The sequence below is a fragment of the Eleutherodactylus coqui genome, chromosome 2, assembly GCF_035609145.1.
Source record: "Eleutherodactylus coqui strain aEleCoq1 chromosome 2, aEleCoq1.hap1, whole genome shotgun sequence".
In the NCBI taxonomy this organism is placed as follows: domain Eukaryota; kingdom Metazoa; phylum Chordata; class Amphibia; order Anura; family Eleutherodactylidae; genus Eleutherodactylus; species Eleutherodactylus coqui.
This window is the reverse complement of record NC_089838.1, coordinates 51,127,292-51,152,908: the sequence shown is the minus strand read 5'-3', so window position 1 is coordinate 51,152,908 and position 25,617 is coordinate 51,127,292. Positions and strand designations below refer to the sequence as shown.

At 42.8% G+C, this 25,617-nt stretch overlaps 2 protein-coding genes and 1 long non-coding RNA gene across 5 annotated transcripts in view; 2 read left to right on the top strand and 1 right to left on the bottom strand.

Annotated features, from left to right (window-relative positions):
* The window catches only part of LOC136611364 (uncharacterized), a 41,575-nt gene extending 33,084 nt beyond the window's left edge, over nucleotides 1-8,491 (top strand). The window contains exon 3 of the long non-coding RNA XR_010790257.1: nucleotides 8,052-8,491. This is a non-coding gene — a long non-coding RNA (uncharacterized lncRNA). The remainder of the gene's footprint in view (nucleotides 1-8,051) is intronic.
* IQSEC3 (IQ motif and Sec7 domain ArfGEF 3) overlaps nucleotides 1-25,617 on the bottom strand; it is a 73,678-nt gene that overhangs the window by 39,803 nt on the left and 8,258 nt on the right. For all 3 annotated transcript variants that reach the window (XM_066590893.1, XM_066590894.1, XM_066590895.1), the window contains exon 2: nucleotides 847-915. In XM_066590893.1, the coding sequence (XP_066446990.1) occupies nucleotides 847-915 (69 nt within the window). The remainder of the gene's footprint in view (nucleotides 1-846; nucleotides 916-25,617) is intronic.
* The window catches only part of WASHC1 (WASH complex subunit 1), a 47,039-nt gene continuing 32,946 nt past the window's right edge, over nucleotides 11,525-25,617 (top strand). Inside the window, exon 1 of the mRNA XM_066590902.1 lies at nucleotides 11,525-11,536. The gene's annotated coding sequence lies outside the window, so the exon portion shown is untranslated. The remainder of the gene's footprint in view (nucleotides 11,537-25,617) is intronic.

Here is a 25,617-nt window from a genome sequence, read left to right as displayed (position 1 = left end):
TGTACAGGCCAGAATCTGAGGTTTTTCCTCTCCTGGCAGTTAGAGCAGGATCCTGTCTGTCATCAATCAGTCAAGCTACCATCTTTAAAAGATGTATATCCAGGTTTAAAGCCCATTAGTAATACCAGAATAAAGGCGTATTGCGGTCACAAAGGAGTTAAAGGGGTTCTGTCATTAAAAAAAATAAATTCTATACTTACCTATTTCTCCCGAGGCAGTCTTCTCTTCACTGATCTTGTCCTGTCTCCTGCAGTCCTAGGGGAGTCACCTCACCTCCAGCTGGCTGATTGTTCAGCCTCCTGTGACAAAGCATACATTCACAGGGAGTCTCCTTCCTGCCTGGCAATGTACGTTACGTCATTAGTTCACAGCCTAGCAGCCGAGCTATTGCAGAGACTGTGCATGGCCGCTGTCTCTGCAATACATCAGCATTCCTTCCTAGCCTGTTAAGGCTACATCACAGGGACGTGACCTTCACTGATCTGCAGAAGGAAGAATGCAAGGGACGCACGCTTAATAAAAAGCCGTCCGGCTTGCGGTGAGCTGACCCAGGGGACTGGATAAGATCAGCGAGGAGAAGAAGCCTTAAGGAGTTTGTCTGGGGAAGAATAGGTGAGTATAGATTTATTTATTTATTTTTTTTTAATGGCAAAACCCCTTCAAGCAATTTCCTGATAGAGTGATGCATGTAGTAGAGAAAAGACGACAATCAAACAGTACAGGATATTATCGCTATATCGGAGACGAGAGCTGTAATGCAGTACAAGGCATCACACCATATTGTACTGAGGGGCGAAACTCTTTGTACTTAGATATGGGGGATCATGAAAGACTTCATGGTTTTACCTGGGTGGAGACGGCTTCTGCTCTGCATCTGCGACGGGGCAACAGAACTGGTGCAAGACGGTCTCATTCCTGGAAAAAGAGAAGAAATAGAATATTATATTAGCAGCCATGTAGGATAAGGCCATCCTCACGAACATAATCATGAACTAAAATACTCTGTGCTGCTGCGACGGGTCAAGTAATAAGAAAAATTCCTCTCTGCATGAGGACACAAAATATACAAGAGAGGACTGATGAAAACCAAAGTGCGGAATGAGTTTTGTGACAGCAGCAGCTCCCACAGCGCGAAAGAGTAAACAGATTACCTGTAATAGGAGAGCTGCAGCCGCCCATCCTGACAGATTGCAGAGAATACTGGATTAGAAATCTCTCTCTTCTCCAATGTTCCATCTCAACCTCTGATTTATTGGTTTATAGATTTACTCTGTCATTTCCTCTGTTTATTGAAAATTTACTGATCCTTATAAAATTATCTATAGCAGAGAAGGAACACAACACTCATCATCTCCACATATGACTGCCTCATCTAACCAATAGGCTTTAAGGGTGAATCCAATAATATTACTCAATTAAACGAGATATTTTATAATATTGAATAACATAGCTACTATAATACTGCCCCCTATGTACAAGAATAAAACTACTATAATACTGCTCCCTATGTACAAGAATATTACTACTATAATACTGCTCCCTATGTACAAGAATATAACTACTATAATACTACTGCCCCTATGTATAAGAATATAACTACAATAATACTACCTCCTATGTACAAGAATATAACTACTATAATACTGCTCCAATGTACAAGACTATAACTACGATAATACTGCCCCCCATGTACAAGAATATACCTACTATAATACTGCTCCCTATGTACAAGAATATAACTACTATAATACTGCCTCCTATGTACAAGAATATAACTACTATAATACTGCCTCCTATGTACAAGAATATAACTACTATAATACTGCTCCAATGTACAAGAATATAACTACGATAATACTAACTTCTATGTACAAGAATATAACTACTAAAATACTACTCCTATGTACAAGAATATAACTACTATAATACTGCTTTCCATGTACAAGAATATAACTACTATAATACTACCTACTATATACAAGAATAGAACTACTATAATACTGCTCCTATGTACAAGAATATAACTACTATAATACTGCCCCCTGTGTACAAGAATATAACTAGTATAATACTGTCCTCTATGTACAAGAATATAACTACTGTAATACTGCCCCCTGTATACAAGAATATAACTACTAAAATACTGCTCCTATGTACAAGAATATAACTACTATAATACTGCTTCCCATGTACAAGAATATAACTACTATAATACAGCCCACTATGTACAAGAATAGAACTACTATAATACTGCTCCTATGTACAAGAATATAACTACTATAATACTGCCCCCCTGTGTACAAGATTATAACTACTGTAATACTGCCCCCCTGTATACAAGAATATATACCTACTATAATACTGCTCCCTGTGTACAAAAATATAGGTACTATATTACTGCCCCCTATGTACAAGAGTAGAACTACTATAATACTGCCTCCTATGTACAAGAATATAGGTACTGTAATACTGCCCCCTATGTACAAGAATAGAACTACTATAATACTGCTCCCTATGTACAAGAATATAACTACTATAATACTACTGCCCCCTATGTACAAGAATATATCTACAATAATACTACCTCCTATGTACAAGAATATAACTACTGTACTATAATACTGCTCCAATGTACAAGAATAAAACTACTATAATACTGCTCCAATGTACAAGAATATAACTACTATAATACTGCCTCCTATGTACAATAATATAACCACTATAATACTGCTCCCTATGTACGAAAATATAACTACTATTATACTGCCTCCTATGTACAAGAATATAACTACAATAATACTACCTCCTATGTGCAAGAATATAACTACTATAATACTGCTCCAATGTACAAGAATATAACTACGATAATACTAACTTCTATGTACAAGAATATAACTACTAAAATACTACTCCTATGTACAAGAATATAACTACGATAATACTGCTTCCCATGTACAAGAATATAACTACTATAATACAGCCCACTATGTACAAGAATAGAACTACTATAATACTGCTCCTATGTACAAGAATATAACTACTATAATACTGCCCCCCTGTGTACAAGATTATAACTACTGTAATACTGCCCCCCCTGTATACAAGAATATATACCTACTATAATACTGCTCCCTGTGTACAAAAATATAGGTACTATATTACTTCCCCCTATGTACAAGAATAGAACTACTATAATACTGCCTCCTATGTACAAGAATATAGGTACTATAATACTGCCCCCTATGTACAAGAATAGAACTACTAGAATACTGCCTCCCTATGTACAAGAATAGAACTACTAGAATACTGTCCCCTATGTACAAGAATAGAACTACTATAATACTGCCCCATGGTAAAGAATTGTCACTTCTTATTATGATCCGGGGATCAGGCATTTGTGGTTCAGTGCTGTTTACAGACTTGCGTTCAGTGTCTGGCACATATATTAGATAATGGCGCCCTCCCTGAGCTGACATTTGGCCCGGTCGCCGTCTACATCTTCCCAGCTGAGCTGTGATCTGTAATTAAAGCCACTTTGTGTAACGTTGATTCTAATGAATAAATTACACCTCTCATCATCTTCCTGGACTCACAAGAGCGTCTCTTCATTTAAGCACTTTACAAATGTCACCGTCTCTCTCAGCGCTGCCCCCAATGGAGACCTTATGGACCCCCTGTTACTACTGCACACCAGGGATGGATAGTCAGGAATGTCATAGAGCAGGTGGAGACACCAACCTCCAACCATGTTGACCTTTATGGTCACCTTCACTCTATAAGGACAATGATGGGTTAAACCTGCCCTGAAACTTTTGACCCTGGCAGGGTGAGGAGGTTGCGCTGATAGGAGACCGCCACTCCACCCCCCCCCACCCCCCCCATTTTGTCATTGTGACCCAGAGCAGTGCACACAGCGAACTAACACAATATACTGGATGCAGGCCCTGTTGCCATGACGACTGGATGTACAATGTCATTATTCATAGGCTGCCTCTGGATGTGCGAACGTGACGTGCTGCTCCAGGAATCACATCCAAACTGTAATATCCCAGGTCTTCCCAGGAGCACAGGTCGTCAGGGTCATCCCCTTTAATTACCAATGGAGGATCACGGCGCAGCTAATTAATGTGGCAACCTCAGCTGTCACCCATCCTGATCATGTCCGGCGCACATAGCTGCACAGCTCAATTCAGACACACTGTAACATCCCCTCAGCTGTGGGAAGAATGAGGTCTAGAAAAGGTTTGTAAACAAGAATGTTCCTATTCACTGACAGCAAGATTAAATTTTACCCCTCCACGACTGCCGACGTTAAATTTATGCCCGGCGGTCGTGCAGGGTTGTATGAGTGGGCTTGGGAGCCAAGTCCGCTGCATACCTGGCAGCTATCAGTCATTTCTGACGGCCGCCGGTAACTGTCATGATCAGTTAGTTCTGATCGTGGCAATTAACTCTTTAGAGCTGACGGCTCATCTGAATAGTCGGTGGGAGGGAGTGTGCCAATTCAGCACCCTCCACAGCGTGACTGGAGGATGCCAATGGGCTAGCACGACAGCCCGGAGCCGGTTTCACATGGGCGTATTTGAGTGCGCAAAAGTCATAGAATAGAACCCATTCAAATTTGCATATTTTGCACAAACATTTGGGTGCGCAAAAAAACCAAAAATTACACATATTTTATTTTTCTGTGTAATTTTTGCACCAAAATCCCTGTAGAAGTCAATGGGGATGCACAAATGCACGCGCAATATGCAAGGAGATGCGTGATACATTACATAATTGCGCAAGAAAAAGAACACATCTGGAGCACATAAAGGCCAATTAGCATTTCAATTAGTGCATCTTTCTTTGCTGTATGCAAATTCATATGCCGCTCTGACCCCAAAAATACGCAAAATACGTTGGTGTGCGCAAAAAAAACATAGTTCATTCCGCATAAACCCTATGTTAAGGCATGTGCAAATATCCCCCCTTTTCCGCCACCTCCCCCTAAAATCTCAACAATTAAAACCCACGTATATTTGGTCTTGCCATGTACATAAAAGTCTGAATTATTAAGATAATTCAATGTTTATGGTGAAAATAAATAAACTTAAAAAAGGACGGAATGCCAGAATGGCAGGTTTTTTTTGCTACCCTGGCTCCGAAAAAATTTGAATAAAAAGTGATCAAAAAGACGTGTGTATCCCAAAAATGGTGCTAACTAACACTACAGCTCATCCCGCAAAAAAAAAAATCGAATCCCCACACAGCTAAACATACCCGCCCTCCCCAAATTTTTTTAAAATTCCTCCTCACTTAAAATTTTTTTTACGTTTTTCCATACATTATAAAGTAAATTAAATTGTACCATTAAAAAATACAACCTGTCCTGCAAAAAACAGGCCCTTGAAAGGCTGGGTCAATGGAAAAATTAAGTTTATTGCTCTTGGAAGGTGGGTACGAAAAAAAAGACAATCTCTGAAGCTGAAGGCCGGAGGTCTCGTTTTATCCTTGGACCTACAACAACTCTTAGGCCACCTGCACATGGCTGAGCCGATTTCCGGGTGTGGAATCCGTCTCTGCCCCTGGCCGGTGACGCCATGTACCCCTCTTTTCTTCCGTCAGGCATGTGCAGTATAGATTTTTTTTTAATGTTTTGTCTTGTTGTGCCGCCACTAGGGTCCTGCGCCCCTCCCGTAATGTCAATTACGGAAGGCCCGCAGATCAGATGGCTTCCATTGACTTCAATGGAAGCCGTCCGCCCACAATTCGGGCTAAAAAAACATGCTGCAATTTTATTTTTGGCACATTGTGTCTGCAAATAAAATCCGTATGTTTGCGAGGAGCAGAGGAATCTCCACCCATATCACTCAGCAAATTTAGCAGCGGATCGCCCACGCTGGTGACAAGCGCGAGATCTGCAATTCAATTTGCCCTGTGTGCAGACAGCTATTTTCATACGGGTGATCGCAATTTTGCCGCATGAAAATCGCATCTTTATTCCTCCAATTCTTGAGCATCAGTGCTGCTTTTTTTGAGAATAATCTCGAATCGCATCGCTGGCACCCGCGTTAAAATCGTGCAAGAAAATTGCGCTTTTTTTTTTTTTAAATTCGTTTTATTTTAAATTGCGCATTTTTAACGCGAAGGTCAATGGGACTTTCTAATATTAAAATGGCATTGCATCACAACGCGTTGCGATAAAAAGGAGCCTCCATAGAGAAACACGAGAGATAAAAAAAAAATAATAGCACATCGCAGAAAGATAGAGCATGCTGCGACTTTTTGTTCTCTCAGCAATGGATAAGTGAAAACATTGCACATGGGAAAGAAACCATTGTAAATCATTGGTTTCCTAACCTGTTTTTTAACTGACTAACGATTTTCTCGCCTATGTGAAACCACTCTTAAGTGTCAGTCGGCACTGTGGTTCTGGCATTCTATTCATAAACCAAGAAGGTCAGAACAAGCAAAGCACCAATTACCATGCAATCAGGGGGCGCTGTAGAGCATAAATGAAGAATAAATTGACTTTTTATCATTTTTATAAACGATCATCTGTAGCTGCGATCTATGGCGACTCGTGGAATAAACTATAATCCAAAGATTTGCCGCAGTTTCCTGATGCAGAGCAGCGAGCAAACCAAAATCCAATATTGTCATCAGGGAAAGGCTTTATGGGAGCGCACAAACTAATCTGCAAGAAGGAAAATGAAATCATGATTTGCATCCAATTTCCCGTCTTCCTGCAACATATTGATGCGCAAACTTCATTTCCTATTCGCATGTAAATAATGACCCCTATGAGGACGATGGGTGATCCCGCTGCGTCTCATCGCTGCTGGCAATAATGGCCTCCGGATAAACGGCTTCACATACGGCTCCACATCCGCATCCTTCTCCATTAATGCGAACGTTATTATTACGTTCGCACGTGGCAAGCTTATCACAGCAGCGAGATGTTACATTGTGCTGAATGACGTTTTGTCTCGATTTTACAGAGGTGGCGCTGGCGAATACCTGAATATGAAACCGTATGCTAATAACTTGGCGCAAGTTGCGACGGCTGATAGCAGGAAACAATAGATTCCATTTTCTACAGCAAATGGGGAGGAGACAGACAATGGCGACTAGTTAGATGCTTTAAGAGAGTCATCTCCTGGTATTTTACTTCTGCTTAGGCCTCCAACACGCTATTGTTTTTTTTTATCCGCATGTAGTCTGTTAAAAATGGACCTATGAAATCTATGCTGCGACACACACTATTGAGTTTTTCTCAAACACACAGTATTCCGATGCGTTTTATGGTTGAGACACGCTCAATGGGGAGAGAAAAAAAAGGACAGCACATGGATGCCCACTGTGTGCAAGTCGCTTTCTTTAAGGATGCAGAAAAATAGAATTGAGTTGGTTTCCAATTTTTTTGCAGACATAAAAAACGTATGGCATAAAAAAAACCCAAAAAACGGACATACAGACCGAATACAGAACTGCACATGTATTTGTAAAAAATGCGGGTTTTTTTGTTTTTAACACAAGTATGTATCTAACCTGAGGGCTCGTTCACATGGCTTAATTGCGCAGTCTACAAGAGTTCGTTCATGTGTGTATTTTTTCACGAAATGTTCGAATGCTTAAAAAAAAAAACAAGTACGTTCTATTTTGGTGCTTATTACGAACTGAAATGAGCCAGAGAACATCTGCAGGAAACCTGCGTATTTGCGCAGGAAAACAATGGGCCCCTCTGTGTATTTGTTTTGTATATGTAAATATGCAGGTACGGACGAAATGTGCAGAAATTGCCATTTTTGACCTAAACCTGCGTATGCACGTGTGAACGAGCCCTTAAGGTGCACAGAAAGATGGAGTTTTACATGGTGTCACCCGTGACTTCTCTGGGCACCTCTGATTGGCGACGTTTCCTCTACGTCTGGGGTGAAGATAATTTTGCATCCACTTCCCCCGTACTAACAAGACTGTTTAATGGAAGCTGATGACCTCCAGAGACATTTACGTTCATACTAGATGTCAGCGGCTCCTCTTAAAACGTTTCTGTGCTTTTATTTTAGGGTTACCGGCCCTTTAAGGAAGACCGCTGCTCACAACGTCCATCATTATAGGGGGGGATTTTATCACTGGGCCGTGGATGTCACAGGCTTTCGCCACCGGCCTCCCCGAAGGACCCTCCTGCTGTTTGGATGCACTCATCCCTCGCCGCTAATGAATCTGTCAGTCGTTCACGACACAGATGTGCTCAGAGATTTCTAATACGAATGTAAATCTTACCGCTGGGCGCTGATACATGTGCCGAGCACATCAATACCGCCGCTCTTATAGCGGGGAAAATGGATGCACCGTCTCCGAGAAACTGGAAGAAAAAACCCTTCTGAGTTGTTTACAAGATTGGCGCGTCTGTAATAGTCATCGTCAATAGATCCCTCGTGAATATCGCCGTCTCTGTAGTGTACGCAAGAGACGAGTGTCATGTAACTGCCTAAATAAAGACATATTTGTGCGCAATACGGAACATTAATATACATCTAATTATGCCGTGACACAAACCGCGCTCACCAAGCGATAGACAACGGCGCTAATTTGCTGGTCATGTGGGCACTTTTAAGGGTTTGTGCCAAGATGCCGTCCCCTGCTTATACGCCCTCTCAGGCATTACAGGATATATGTGGGTCCAGGAGTACCCAGGTCCTCTAGGACTCAGGTATTAAGGGTTGCTAGGTAACAGCCAATCACAGCGCAGCTCTAATTTTCTACACTGCTCTGCAGAAATGAATGGTGGCCTCTGATTGGTTGAAAAGGGGACCTTAGCTATTGCAGGAGCGAATAGCTGCCAGGGCACATTATACGTGATACGTAACAGATGGACAGTCGTTACAGGATTTTAGGAAATCATAAAATATGTTGCACTTTAGTAGTAAGAACAGGAGAAGGAGGGGTGCTGCAACAGGGGTCTTAGGGCTCATTCACACAAGAGTATGTACACGGCGTATTAACGGTTGCTTTTTTGTGCAAGAATTCCCATGAATAGAACCCATTGATTTCAATAGGTTTATTCACATTTGTGTATTTTTGTGGCGTATTTCAGTAGCAGAAAAAAAATAACACTGCATGTCTTGTTTATATGGAGTGCAGAAATACGCTGCGTAAAAACGCACACACTTGCGTATATACGTACTACGAAACCTGGAATTCGCCTGTGTGAATGTATTCAGCCATTTGTGAGAAACCTGAGTGACAACAAATATGGCCTACTGGTGGGAGCGGTGATGGCGGCCATATTGCTCAACACCTAGTCTTCCCATTTTTTAACCCCTTAGTGATGGCCAATACACATTTTTACCGACCTCACTAATGGGCTTTACATGTGCACATACATAAGGCTCGGCTGACTACTGTCCGCCAGGAGAGGAGAAACCTCAGATCCAGGCAGTTTAATGCCTTATGTGCCACAATCAATAGCAATGGCAGCATGTAAGCAGATGACAGGGAGAGGGCCTCTTTCTGTCACCCATCGCCACCCTGCAGCTCGATCGCAAGGTACCAATGGGTTTCCATGGCAGCTGGAAGCCAGGCAAAGACTTCCATGTCTGCCATGTAACTCAGCTTACTAGGACCCGCCTCCAGCGTCGTTTTATAGGCTGCTATCATAGGCATAGTAGAATGCACTACATAAGTAATGCAGTATACTATGCTAGCGCTCTAACGATCACGTCGTTAAGTCTCCTTCACAAACACATTCCCCCCCCCCCCCTTTTAACCCTTTTTAAAATACCCCAAAGATTTTTGGCAAAACAGCACATAATCGGTATTAACGCGTTCCTAAGGACAGAAACAATGAAAATATCTTATTTATCATGCGTGGTGAACACCGTAAAAATAATTATAAAAACTGTCAGAATTTGCTATTTTTCTTTTGTTTGCCTCACAAAGTTGTAATAAAAAGTAATTCAAAAGTCACCTGCACCTTAAACTGGTGCAATAATGATAAGGGCCAAGAGGGGCTGTAAAGAAATTAATATATGTCGCTTATCAAAAATGAGTACCGTATATATGCTTATCAATCTATTTTAGCAAAAAGAATATTTTAGCAATATATTGTATGTGTAACAGAAGTCATGACTGTTTTTAAGGAAGTACGTCTGATCTAAGTGGAATCAGGAAGTTCTAAGGCCAGATGACTCGGAAGACATAGCCTAACCGCAAAGAAGTTGCTAGCTCTTACATGTGAAATCAGCTATTTCTTAATGTCATATATCAAGCCTAAATGTCAAAGTTTATTTAATGATTAGGTCATAAGTTTATTGTCAGATATAGAAGTCATGAGTTTAAGATGTATGGAAATCATGAGGTTATTCCTTGTATTACCAGAGGTCGCATCCCTGCGTGGGCGATCTTCTATAAATACCAAGAGATACAGATAATAAAATAGAATTACAGTTTTGCAAATCTCATGTTGTGTTTCTTGGTCACTGCCTAGGTCCTGGTACAAAACACCTCACGCCAGAACGTACCAAGGTGGTGGAGGACATGCCACTCCCTACCTCCCATGCTCAGTTGCGGACATTTCTGGGGTTAGTTTCATATTGTCGGCCGTGGATTCGCTCTGCCTCCATGATCATGCAGCCTCTGTACGACTGCCTGAGTTCTAAGCCATTTGCTTTGTCTCCGGAAGCCGAGTCAGCTTTCCATCAGCTGAAAATACAGATTACCAGTGCTCCAGCACTGGGTCTGCCAGACTATGATAAACCCTTCCAGATGTTCGTGACTGAGATGGCGGGACATGCTACTGCCGTCCTCACACAAGAGCATGGTGACAAAAAGCGCCCTGTAGCATACTACAGTGCACATCTTGATGCAGTAGCCAGGGGTTCACCCTCCTGTGTAAGAGCAGTTCTGGCTGTACAAGCACTACTTGAGAAAGCTTCTGAGGTGGTCCTAGACTACCCTCTTGTGGTCCTCACGCCCCATGACGTACATGGAATTCTGACACAGGTGAGCCGTAAACATCTGTCTCTTGCTAGACAGGTTAAAATGGAACTTGCAGTACACTCTTCATCCAATGTCTCATTTCAACGTTGCACAACTTTGAATCCGGCCACCTTACTGCCATTAGGTGACACTGATTCAAAAGGGGGAGTAAGCACAGGGGATCAACTTTTTGTCAATTCCCTAGGCGAAGAGGAAGCTTTTGACGCCGAGCACCAGCATGACTGTGCTGCTCTGATGGAGCAGGAGACAGCTGGATTTGCTCATGTCACAGATAAGCCTCTCCTGAACCCCCACCTTGAAATGTTTGTGGATGGATCACGATACCAGAATGAGATGGGCAGATTTGTGACAGGGTTTGCTGTAGTATCAATGAATGAAGTACTGATAGGCCGCGCCTTGCCCCCACATATGTCAGCACAGGAAGCGGAGCTGTGCGCTCTGACCGAGGCCTGCAAGTTAGCCCGGGGAGTCACTGCTAATATCTACACGGACTCCAGGTACGCGTTTGGCGTTGCGCATGACTATGGGCCGATTTGGCGCGCGCGGAGCTTCCTAACAGCTCAAGGCAGACCGATAAAGAATGGTGAGGCAGTAAGTAGTTTAATGTCAGCTATCATGCTCCCGAAGCAGGTAGCCATAATAAAGGTAAAGGCACACACCCAAGGGGACTCCTTGGAAAGCAGAGGCAACGAGAAGGCAGACGGAGCAGCAAAGGCTGCAGCCCTGCTGGACTGGAGGGCACCCGTGTGCAGAGTTCAGACCAGGTCCTGCCCAGCAGAGGAGAATCCTGATCCCCCTGCCAAGGACCAGACCCTCTCTGTCCCACCACAGAAGGAGGTGGACCTACTCCCCTCAGGGCAAGAGCAGGAGCGCTGGGCAAGTGCAGGGGCAGTAAAAGGAAATGAAGGTTGGATGATGGGTTCCCGTATGTGTTTACCTGAGGCTGCCTATCCTAGTATGGCCCTTTTGGCTCATGGAAAGGTGCACGCTTCTCGTAATGCCATGGTAGCCCTGGTGGAGAAAATGTGGTACGCTCCGGGATTTGACAGGATGGCAAAGGCATACGTCAAGGCTTGTGAAATCTGTGCACTACACAACCCCGGTCAAGTAGTAAAGACCCCTCGGAAGTGCACTCCGCGACCTTTGTACCCCTTCCAGAGACTACAGATAGATTACATCCAGCTGCCCAGATCAGGAAGGTATGAGTATGTCTTAGTATGCGTTGACCTCTTTTCCGCGTGGCCCGAGGCCTACCCGGTCACGAAGGCCACTGCCCAGGCCACTGCAAAAAAACTTGTGTCAGAGTTAGTGTGCAGATTTGGGGTACCAGAGACCATTGAGAGCGACCGTGGTACTCACTTCACTGGTGAGGTAATGAAGGAAGTCATGTCCGCCTTAGGAGTAGAGCAGGCGTTTCACACCCCCTATCATCCGCAGAGCTCCGGAAAAGTAGAAAGACTCAATGGCACCCTCAAACTTAAGATACAGAAAGCCATGGTTGAAACAGGAAAACCTTGGCCCGAGTGCCTACCTCTGGCCCTCTACTCAGTACGAACCCTGCAAATTGGTTTTCTGGTCTGGGAGGATGGTTCATGGGAATCCTACAAAGTATATTACAGATAATTGTCATGCTGTTGTGTATATATATAATAATCAAAGTTATAATCTCTTGTGTGAGCAAATGTACGGCAAAAGCCTTTACAGCCCCTGTGTAGGCCGACCCCTGCTGGATGAAGGCAGAACATACGGCGGTTCCTTCCAGTCTTGTCACTAGGTAGTGTAGGGTCAGGGTAACGCGACCTGGACGTGTTCACCATTAGAACTAACTCCAGGAGGGACAGTGGTGTGGGTGAAGATTAGGGAATCCCCTGCCGTGCGTACCTGTGCACGCTACTAGTATTGTAACATCATACTAGAGACGCCTTATATGGGCTAGTCGACCAATAAGACCTACCTCGACTATGACTTTTCAAAATAGAACTGGACCCTGCGTGTGTCTTCCTGATGTCCAAAATGGGGGAATGATAAGGGCCAAGAGGGGCTGTAAAGAAATTAATATATGTCGCTTATCAAAAATGAGTACCGTATATATGCTTATCAATCTATTTTAGCAAAAAGAATATTTTAGCAATATATTGTATGTGTAACAGAAGTCATGACTGTTTTTAAGGAAGTACGTCTGATCTAAGTGGAATCAGGAAGTTCTAAGGCCAGATGACTCGGAAGACATAGCCTAACCGCAAAGAAGTTGCTAGCTCTTACATGTGAAATCAGCTATTTCTTAATGTCATATATCAAGCCTAAATGTCAAAGTTTATTTAATGATTAGGTCATAAGTTTATTGTCAGATATAGAAGTCATGAGTTTAAGATGTATGGAAATCATGAGGTTATTCCTTGTATTACCAGAGGTCGCATCCCTGCGTGGGCGATCTTCTATAAATACCAAGAGATACAGATAATAAAATAGAGTCACTTGTTTCAAACCATATACTGTGTGTATAGGTCTGTGCATGGTCTCTCAAAAGAGCGCTCCTCCTGTTTAGGTCAATTTGGAACCGACAACATAACTGACCAGTCTGTTTGAACAAATTAACCCTCGACAATAACGACAACACTTCCTGTAAGAAAAAGCTCCCATACAGCTCTGCTGCCGGAAAAATAGACACGTTCTGGGTCTCAGAACGTGGTGATCGTAAATTGTTTTTTTTTAAAAACGTGCTTTCATTGCGCTAAAGTAGTAAAAAAATAGAACTATCTTTATAAACTTGGTGTCGCAGGAATCGTGCCGATCTGATAAGAAAGTTATCAGTTTACATTTACTGAATGGTTAACACCGTAAAAACAAACCCCCCAAATAAGCGCAGAGTTTTAGAGAGTGTGTGTGTGGGGGGGGGAGTAATAAAGGTTCTACCGCACATTATATGTACCCCAGAGTGCAGCCATTAAAATATACAAATTGTCCCCCAAAAAACTCACAAGCCCTCATATGGCTATATCACCGAGTTATGCGACAATAAAAAATAAAAAAAAAATAAAAAAAAATCGCTTGGTCCTCAAGGTACAAAACAGACCGGTCATTAAGCAGTTAAAAGGAATCCATTATAATTTTATGTTTATTCACAACGACACAGAGTTGGATCATGTGACCTTTTTGCATTCTCATCATCCCCTGCATTAGACTGTGATGGTCACATGACTTTCTCCATTCATTTCTATTGAAGCGTGAGGGGAGAGTCGCAAAACTTGAATCACGATATAAATTACATGATGTGACTGGATCACATTACCCGCTTCTGGCTAGAAGGTGCAGCTGGAATCATAGTCTACACCTGCCCATAGAGGTATACTTTGCATTTCAATTCTTCACTGAGATCTCTGCTTGCTGTCAGTTAATGGGGCATCCCAAGGCTGAACCTCTGTACATACCATTACCGGCTACACTAGAGCTCTTTGTCTTTTGCAATGTTCGCTTAAGCTGTGACATGTTTTCAGACTCTGCATGTTCCCACTTAACAAAAGCAAGCAGAGTTCTTAAAAATGGCGAGGAATGCAAAAAGAATGTCAATTGGAGAGATGCAGAACTTTTTGCTCAACGTTGATTAAAGGGTATCTGTTTGCTGGGGAACTGAGTACTAGGAGCCACAGCGATCCAGAGATTATGGTCCCCCTCATGTGAGTGGGGGGCTCACATCCTGCCCATACACATCTACACAGCCAGAGCCTCATCCACAGGCGGCTGCAGAGCATCTACACAGCCAAAGCCTTGTCCACAGGCGGCTGCAGAGCATCTACACAGCCAGAGCCTTGTCCACAGGCGGCTGCAGAGCACCTACACAGCCAGAGCCTTGTCCACAGGCGGCTGCAGAGCATCTACACAGCCAGAGCCTTGTCCACAGGCGGCTGCAGAGCATCTACACAGCCAGAGTCTCGTCCACAGGCGGCTGCAGAGCATCTACACAGCCAGAGTCTCGTCCACAGGCGGCTGCAGAGCATCTACACAGCCAGAGTCTCGTCCACAGGCGGCTGCAGAGCATCTACACAGCCAGAGCCTCGTCCACAGGCGGTTGCAGAGCATCTGCTCCAATCACACAGCACTGCAGTAATTACATTCATATTTCCTCATTTGCTCCTGCCTGGTGGGAGGCCTTGAGAACACCACAAATAAGTTGCATCCGTCATCTTTATATACAGCACAGGCCCTATGCGAGGAGCAGCGCACTGAGAACGAGCATTTTACCTGAGCTCCAGAGACAGGATCAAAGGACAGCCACATTCAGGTAGATTTGCGTTAAAGCGGACATGTCCTCAGGAATGGGACAATATGGATGTATAGTATACACCTTCCTGACACCAAATAATATATACCCCCAACACTATATAATATACGGTATACCCCCAACACTATATAATATGCACACTTCTGACACTATATAATATGCACACCAACGCTATATACTATACACGCTCCTGACACTATATAATATATACCACCCAATACTAATTAATATACACCCCACAACATTATATAATATACAGCCTTCCAACACTATATAATGTATACCCACAACAATATAGAATATACACTGTCCTGATACTATATAATATAGACCCCAAACACTACATAATATACACCTTCCCGACACTATACTACCCAACACTATATAATATATACCGCTAACCCTATATAATATATTGTATATTATATAGTGTTAGGCGGGTATATATTACATAGTATTGGGAGGGTGTATATTATATAGTTTTGGGGGTATACATTAAATAGTATCGGGAGGGTATATATTATATACTGTTGAAAGAGTGTATATTGTATAGTGTCAGGAGGGTGTACAGTATTTTATATAACACTATATAATATACACCCTCCTGACATCATAAAATATACCCCCCAACACTATATAATACACTGACGTGCCAAAAGCCCTGGGATATGTAGATTGATGATGAAGTGGCGTTACCTCAGGTGACGCTTAGGAACGTCCGCACCTGTATGAGTTGTGGGGTGTTATCTTGGTAGTGAGGATACCGTCAGCCAGCGTGCTCATGACGAGGCAACGTGAATTATTGAACAAGGGGCATGATAGCGGGTGCCAGACGCATGGGACATTCCATTTCCAATATTGTGCATGGATTTAACATTCCTCGATCCACCGTGTCACGTGTATACCGGGAATACATCATAGAGGACATTATTACCCACAGTTGAGAGTGTAGTGGCCGCCCAACGGGGCTTAATGATCGCGACCGGTGGCATCTGAGTAGAACCGTCCGTACGAACAGACAAGCAACTCTGGAAGAAATCACAGCCACATTCGGTGCAGGAGGCCGCGCAAGTATATCCCACAGATCAGCGCCGCATTCTTTAGCTTCCATGGAATATGGCAGCAGAAGACCACCAGAGCGCCTCTTACCACCTTGACATGGGCACAGAACCTCACCTGGACCCTGGAGGACTGGCATGTAATGTGGTCCGATGAGTCACAGTACCAATTCTCCCAGGCTGGTGATGGGGTTTATGTGTAGCTATGGTCCACAAGACCTGCACAGGCTAGTGGTGGCTCCATACGGGTGTGGGGTTCTCATGGCATGGTTTGGGTGTAGCTATGGACCACAGTAGTCCACAAGGCCTGCACAGGCTAGTGGTAGCTCCATACTGGTGTGGGGTTCTCATGGCATGGGTTGGGTCCACTGGTCTGCCTACACACATCACTGACCGATGCCCGCTACAATTCACTGCTTGGTGACCATATGCAGCCATTGATGGACGTCATGTTCTTCAACTATGATGGGTATTCCATCAGGATAATGCTCCAGGCCATCAGGCCAAGTTGTCCAGAATTGGTTGGAGGAGCATTTTGGAGAGTTCCTATGAATTGTGCGGCCTACAATCATCACAATCGGGTGTATATTAGAAAGTTTCATCCCTGCGGACAGCTTCTTACTGGAAGTGTAAAGCTCCTTTAACCCCTTAACGTTACAGGATGTACAGTTACGTCCTGAAAATTAGGGGTTTGTATGTAGGGAGATTGGGGGTCAATTGCACTCGATACAATGTGGGTGTCGGCTGTTTCTTACAGTCAACACCAGCCTGCAACAGCTTCGATAAACCACTCCACTTATCAGAGCTGTTAAACCTTTATATGCCGCTATCAATGCTGACTGTGGCATTTAAATGCCCAGATTAATGTTCAGGGGTCCCGCACTGCTCCCCTGCGATGAGACCTTCTGAAAGGCCCCAGAGCTGTCATTGCAGACTGCCTATCAAGCCATGCCTGTCACATCACAGTATAATGTAATACTACGGAATTACATCATACTGCAGGAGCGATCAACAAAACATTGCAAGTTCTTGTCCGCTATAAAAAAAACCAAAAAAAACCCTTTTGCCATATTTATAACAAAGGAATCTAAATAATAAAACCCCAAAACATATTTGGGATCGCTGCGTCCGTAAAAGTCCAATCTATCATAAGTAATGCATTATTTACCCCACATGGTGAACATCGTCAGAAAAAAATAAACAATGCCGGCATTGGGCTTTTTTTTGTCAACAAGAAAAAAAGGCGTATGTACTCCTAAATGGTACCAATAAAAACTATAGAACGTTCAGTTAAAAATGAACTTTCATACAACCATGTCAACAGAAAGATAAAAAAGTTTTGGCAGTCAGAAGATGGTGGCAGATAATAACTTTAAAAAATTTAATGCTTTTGGAAAAAATAAAAGTAGAAGAGGAAAATAAGCCTATATAAATTTGGTATCATAGTAATCGTAGTGACCCATAGAATAAACTTAGGTAAGCAGTGTGTACGCTGTAGAAACAAGAAGCATTTAAAGATGGCAGAATTCGTTATTTTTTTGTTCCATTTCATTCCACTTAGAATTTTTAAAAACTTTTTCAGCACATTATATGGTACATTAATGTGTGAAAGTGGCCATAGGGCAACAATTTGCTGTGAGTCAGTCTTAAAGGAAAGGACGGGTGACGCCCTCTCTGGCAAGGCACTGTCCTGGAGGGAGCTCCACCTGAGCAGGGCCAAGCTGAATGCCTCCAGCTGCATCTCGCTGCTCTCCAGACTCCCACCTGTTGCAGTCCAGCTAAATGCAAGCCATGCCTATCCAGCTGGCCTCCTTATAGCCTTTCAGTGCCTGTACTGAACAGTTGCAAGTTATCCGTCAAAGATAAATCATCCATCAGTCCTGGAAAGAAGCAGCAATAGCTTCAACATGCAGAATGGGGCCATTTGGATTATATTTTATAGTATTTGCAGCTCACTTTTAAAGGTCACTTGTCGGTCACAAAACAGATTGACAATCCCAATTAGACCTCAGAAGAGACTCTGTCCAATCCCTTGCTCATAACCCATTAAAGTCCTGTTCTAATAGGTTTAAAAGAAAAAGTGAGAAAAAGAGAGAGAGAGAGAGAGAGAAAAGAGAGCGAAAAGAGAGAGCGAGTGAGAGAAAAGAGAGAGAAAAAAGAGATAAAAGAGAGCGAGAAAGAAATAAAAGAGAGAGATAAAAGAGAGCGAGAAAGAAATAAAAGAGTGAGAGAGAAATAAAAGAGAGATAAAAGAGAGCGAGAGAGAAATAAAAGAGAGCGAGAGAGAAATAAAAGAGAGATAAAAGAGCGAGAGAGAGAGAAGAGAGAGCGAGAGATAAAAGAGAGCGAGAGAGAAAAGAGAGAAAGAGAAAAGAGAGAGAGAAAAGAGAGAGAGAAAAGAGAGAGATAAAAGAGAGCGAGAGAAAAAAGACAGAGAAAAGACAGAGAGAGAAAGAGAGAGAGAAGAGAGAAAGAGAAAAGAGAGAGAAGAGAGAGAGAGAAAAGAGAGAGAGAATCAGAAGAGTGTAGGGGTGTCATTCCCTGTCTGCGATCTTTCTTCTGCATGGACGATACTCTGTGCATACACATACATCTGCATGGAAAACCGCACAGATCTGCAACCATATGCAATTACTTTCCGCAATGAATTGCAGGTTTTCCGAATGCGGAATCCGACCCGTTGGTGTGAGCCCAGCCTTAAGTTACAGTATGCTTGCCTGGATGCTTCCCATGTATGTGATGGTTATGAGGACCCCAGTCTTCTGCCCTTTTCTGCGTCACAATCTATGTCTGACTGCTTGTCACCGGAAGTCTTCAGCTGTCCGCAGGGGAGTTGGCAGAAAGTTTTTGTGATTTGTGTGAGCCAATGGATTGCTTTCAATAGCTAACATAGAGCATTTCTGAGCCTCTTAATAGTTCATCCCAATCAATATTATTTTTGACCACAGAGCTCCTTAGCTGATAAACCCTCCCTCCCCGCACACACTATAAGGAGCCCTTCAAGACTTTCAGCACCAAGGACAGCTCTGAAGCAGATGCAGCACTGACCTACTCAGAGCATGAGCAGACACAGCGGACTCCTGCTGCCACCAGCAGGTAATGACCCGACAACCTCCTCCTGCAGAGAATCTGATATCAGGTCATATCTACAGTAATGAGCGCCGGTATGGAAATATACACTACCTGTCAAAAAAATTCTGCCTCCAGAAGGAGTAGAGAGGATCTTCTGATCGTCCTACAAGCACCAGCAACTCCAACCGTTCCATTGTTCGACATCCAGATACGGGGGGCGCCATCGTTATACCCCTGTGTCTGTCTGAACTGAAATTTCAGACGCTTGGCTGAAGAACATTTGGTCTGCCAGCTCTAATTACATGTACGGCCTTTGATCCCCATTGTCGCCTCCGTTTGCAGTGATATCATGATCGATGAAAGTGGACAATACGGAGGGGAACTGGATTGTCTTCAGCGAGGAATCCAGGGTTAGTATGGGCGCTGACGACAGACGTGTTCAGGTCTGGAGACCGCCGGGGTGAGTGCCTTTGCTGTGGAGCGGCACACTGCCCCCTGCTGGTATGATGATCTGAGGGGCCATCGCATATGACAGTCGGTCCCCCCTAGTAGTGGTATGAGGGACAATGACAACTCAACAATATGTTCAGGACATCCTGCAGCCACGTGTGTTCCTCTCATGGCGGCTTCCAGCAGGATAATGTTTGGCCGCACACACAAGTGGGTCACAGGAAGCCCCCACAACATTGTCACACCTCCGTGGCTGCCCGGTCACCAGATGTATCACTAATAGGACATATATGGGACCAGGTCCACCCATATCATATCTTACATCAAAGCTAGAGGAAGCCCAACAGAGTACTAGAGCCTCCATGCCCGCCCGCATCACTTCTTGTATCTAAGCTAGAGGCGCAGCAACAGGGTACCAGAGCCTCCATCCCCCCCCCCCCCTATCACATCTTGTATCCAAGCTAGAGGCGGTACAACAAGGTATTAGAGCCTCCATGCCCATCCGTATCACATCTTGTATCCAAGCTAAAATCACAGAGGTGAGGGGGAACACAAAAACATATTTCACTGGAAAAAAACTAAAAATGCAATACCTCATAAAGTGCAGAGCAGGCACAATCGCCATAAGGCTGACACAATGGCCGTAGAGTAGGCTCGATGGCTGTAGACCCTAACAATACGCAGCAAGCCAGATTATAAACCGGAGGAGCTAAATTGTCCACTACAGACTTACATGCAGTCATTCACTCAACCCAGCGTAGTGTAGGTTCTGCCAGACGCAGTGTGGTCTTGCTGTCGGCCTGTCAGCTTATGTGTCTTGGCCAAAATGCTAAACTAACACCCGCATTTTATTAGTGTGCATCAACATTTCCTTTATGCAGTTTGCTATAGACTTCTGGGGGAGCCCAAGATGTCAGCCAGTGTGGCCCACTGTTAAGATACAGGGCAACCCACTGCGCTGTCAATGTGAGTTGTAAGCCTGTATTGTGGGACACATCCATCTATTGGCTGACTTCTGTGGTATTGTTCACATTGCAGATTAGGTTGTCTGCAGTCGCTCCTCCCCAATCCGGGCTGGGTTGAGTGAGTGACTGCATATAAGTCTGCAGTGGACAATGTAGCTCCTCCAGTTTACAGTCTAGCTTGCTGCAGATTGTTAGGGCCTACGGCCATTGTGCCGGCCCTATGACGATTGTGCCTGCTTAGCGGGGACTGTGGCTGCTCTGCACTTTATCAGGTACTGCATTTTTGTATCCAAGCTAGAGGCTGTACAACAGGGAACTAGAGCCTCCATGCTCATCCATATCACATCTTGTATCCAAGCTAGAAGTGGTACAACAGGGTACTAGAGCCTCCATGCACACCTGTATCACATCTTGTATCCAAGCTAGAGGTGGTATAACAGGGCGCTATATTATATATATATATATATATATATATACATACATACATACTTTTTCTAGGAGAGGGATGTTACTGGTAATGAGTGCAACTATATATACACACCTTCTAGGGGAGGGATGTTACTGACAAGGAATATATATATATATATATATATATATATATATATATATATATATATACACACATACACACACACACATACTCCTTCTAGGAGAGGGATGCTACTAACAATGAGTGTTTAATCTCACCACGATTGCTATAGTTGGCATATATATATGCTATAGAAATTCACATATGGGGAATCTTATTTGGTCACTCGTGGGGGTTTTCGTGTTTTCAGACATGGCATTAAGAGCTGTACATCGGGGAAGGGTCATGGCATAAAGGCATGGTTTGGGCATTATTAGGCTTACCCTGTGGTGAAAGCTTTCCAGGGGGCACTTACTTACATATCCCTTTAATAAGATAAGAATTCAGCCTTTCCTAAGCTTCAGATGGCTGACAACAGGGAGCAATAGATTGCATTTCACTGCAATCATAAGTGAAAAGCAGATGACAGAATCGGGCTGCTCACCTACGTATTCTGCATTGCAGCTATTAATGGACTGCAAGTCTAAGCAGCCACCCATAAAGTAGGCTGCGTGCAGTGCACAGAGTATTACACGTATGTAACGTGTTCCTCCGCAGTGGTAAGCCACGCATTTTCTTCATCTCTGAAGCTTTGCAATTGAGTAATTCCCCCGGAGAGGCAAGGTGGGGGCACGCACGTTACACTTCTCCCTCTTGCCCACATTTTCCAAAAATAGACATGGAATGAGAGGAAAGTGCAGAGAGATCAATACCCTCGTCAGCGGGGGGCCAGGGGCTTCCCTAAAGTGAGAATATCACGGAGAGAACCGAGTCTGTCGCCTGATCTGCATTGAAGAGTAATTACCGGTACCCCGTCCTCCATTCAGCATCATACAATCACATTTATGTTCATTCCCTTCCTCCTACCTCTACCCAGATCTATACCGCAACTTTGTGCACCGTACTACCGTAATATCACTAATACCGCCACAACGTGGACCAAAGTGAGCATATGAAAAGTTATAGTCTTGTCCATAGGGGGCAGTATTATTGTAGCCCTATTCTTGTCCATAGGGGCAGTATCATAGGAGTTCTATTCTTGTCTATATGGGGCAGTATTATAGTGGTTCTATTCTTGTCCATAGGGTGCAGTATTATAGTAGTTATATTCTTATCCATAGGGGGCAGTATTAAAGTAGTTATATTCTTGTACACAGAAGGCAGTATTACAGTAGTTATATTCTTGTACATAGGAGCAGTATTATAGTAGTTATATTCTTGTCCATAGGGGGTAGTATTATAGTAGTTATATTCTTGTACACAGGGGGCAGTATTATAGTGGTTATATTCTTGTACATAGGAGCAGTATTATAGTAGTTATATTCTTGTCCATAGGGGGCAGTATTAAAGTAGTTATATTCTTGTACACAAAAGGCAGTATTATAGTGGTTATATTCTTGTACATAAGAGCAGTATTATAGTAGTTATATTTTTGTCCATAGGGGGCAGTATTATAGTAGTTATATTCTTGTCCATAGGGGGTAGTATTATAGTAGTTATATTCTTGTACACAGAGGGCAGTATTATAGTGGTTATATTCTTGTACATAGGAGCAGTATTATAGTAGTTATATTCTTGTCCATAGGGGGCAGTATTATAGTAGTTATATTCTTGTCCATAGGGGGTAGTATTATAGTAGTTATATTCTTGTACACAGGGGGCAGTATTACAGTGGTTATATTCTTGTCCATAGGGGGTAGTATTATAGTAGTTATATTCTTGTACACAGGGGGCAGTATTATAATGGTTATATTCTTGTACATAGGGGGCAGTATTCTAGTGGTTCTATTCTTGTCCATAGGGGGCAGTATTATAGTAGTTATATTCTTGTCTATAGGGGGTAGTATTATAGTAGTTATATTCTTGTACACAGGGGGCAGTATTATAGTGGTTATATTCTTGTACATAGGAGCAGTATTATAGTAGTTATATTCTTGTCCATAGGGGGCAGTATTATAGTAGTTCTATTCTTTGTACATTGACAGCAGTATAATAGTAGTTCTATTCTTGTCCATAGGGGGCAGCATTATCGCAGTTCTATTCCTTGTACATAGAAAGCAGTATAACAGTAGTTCTATTCTTGTCCATAGGGGGCAGTAGTATTGTAGATATATTCTTGTACATAGGGAGCAGTATTATAGTAGTTCTATTCTTGTAAATAGGGGGCAGTATTATAGTAGTTCTATTCTTTGTACATAGAAGGCAGTATAATAGTAGTTCTATTCTTGTCCATAGGGGGCAGTATTATAGTAGTTATATTCTTGTACATAGGAGCAGCATTAAGCTAGTTATATTCTTGCACATAGTGGGCAGTATTATAGTAGTTATATTCTTGTCCAGAGGGGGCAGTATTATAGTAGATATATTCTTGTACATAGGGGGGCAGTATTATAGTAAATGTATTCTCGTATATAGAGGGCAGTATTATAGTAGTTATATTCTTCTACATAGGAGCAGTACTATAGTAGCTATATTCTTGTACATAGGGGGTAGTATTATAGTAGTTATATTCTTGTATATAGGAGGCAGTATTATAGTAGTTCTATTCTTGTACATAGGGGGCAGTATTATAGTAGTTCTATTCTTTGTACATAGAGGGCAATATAATAGTAGTTCTATTCTTGTCCATAGGGGGCAGCATTATAGTAATTCTATTCTTGTACATAGGGGGCAGTATTATAGTAGTTATATTCTTGTACATAGGAGCAGCATTAAGCTAGTTATATTCTTGCACATAGTGGGCAGTATTATAATAGTTATATTCTTGTCCAGAGGGGGCAGTATTATATTAGATATATTCTTGTACATAGGGGGGCGGTATTATAGTAAATGTATTCTCGTACATAGAGGGCAGTATTACAGTAGTTATATTCTTCTACATAGGAGCAGTATTATAGTAGCTATATTCTTGTACATAGGGGGTAGTATTATAGTAGTTATATTCTTGTATATAGGAGGCAGTATTATAGTAGTTATATTCTTGTACATAGGAGCAGTATTATAGTAGTTATATTCTTGTACATAGGAGCAGTATTATAGTAGTTATATTCTTGTACATAGGAGGCATTATTATAGTATTTTTATTTTTGTACATAGGGGGTACAGTATTAAAGTACTGTAGTTATATTTTGTTGCACATAGGGGGTAGTATTATAGTAATCATATTCTTGTACATAGGAAAAATGACAATGTCTAAGACCATCACACTAGAGCCAATAGACACCATGTCTCCACCAGCACCTCGTTCTGTGGCTGAATACACAGTTCTACCAGATGTGACTAAGTGTTGGAGGACTTTCACCAGCAGGTACTGGTCCCTCATCTTCCTCTATAAAAACTGACGATGTCTTGAAATCAGACAAACAAGAGGTAAAAGTCAGATCATAACTATATTGTGGATGAGCCCCCTGAGGACACTACATACATGCTGTACGCTCCGACATCTCAGGTCCTCTCTATATTTCGGGTTACACTATAAGCTCCTGGGCAATCGCAGGCGGCAGTAAGTTCTTATAATCAGAGGTCAGTTAAAAACTCTCACAAGAAATCTGCTGGAGGAGTAAAATGGAATATCTGCACTGTATCTATTCTCCTGACCTGTACTGCTCACACAGCTGAGGGTTTGCTACAATGTGTCAGCGTAGGACTGCACTGATATAAGTACTTGGGATTTCCGGCAGCTTACACCCTGACGCCTACACCTCTCATCCTGCTACATGGGGTCAGTGCTGCAGCTGAGTGCTCCAGTCACTCTGCTATTCCAGCCCCATTGTAGGCGCCATCAGCCAGGCGTCAGCTGCGCAGAAGCTGCTGCAGGTGACATGTCCCGCTCAATCTCACAGATAGCTTCCTGCCATCTCTGGGTCACGGCTCCCATGAACCCTAGACACACAGGTTCTCACTTATCAGTACCCACGTGCTTCTTAAAGAGACCATGACCTTACATTACATCTTATGTACATTTGCCCTAAAAAGAAGTGCAATCTATTGTCCACTGTTATCAGCTGACTGTACTTTTCATCAATGTGATGACAAATAGAAAAGACAAAAAAAACCCAAAAACGTTTCTGCCCATCCCCTCATTATCGTCTGTCACCTATCCCTCCAAGAATGCAAAGAAATGTCAAAATTGTACTTAAGTGACACATGCAGAGTGAAGCCTGCCTGAGTACTGTCATATATGTCCTGCACCATATTACAAACACGCCCAACATAATGCCAGCTGTATTGCTCACTTTA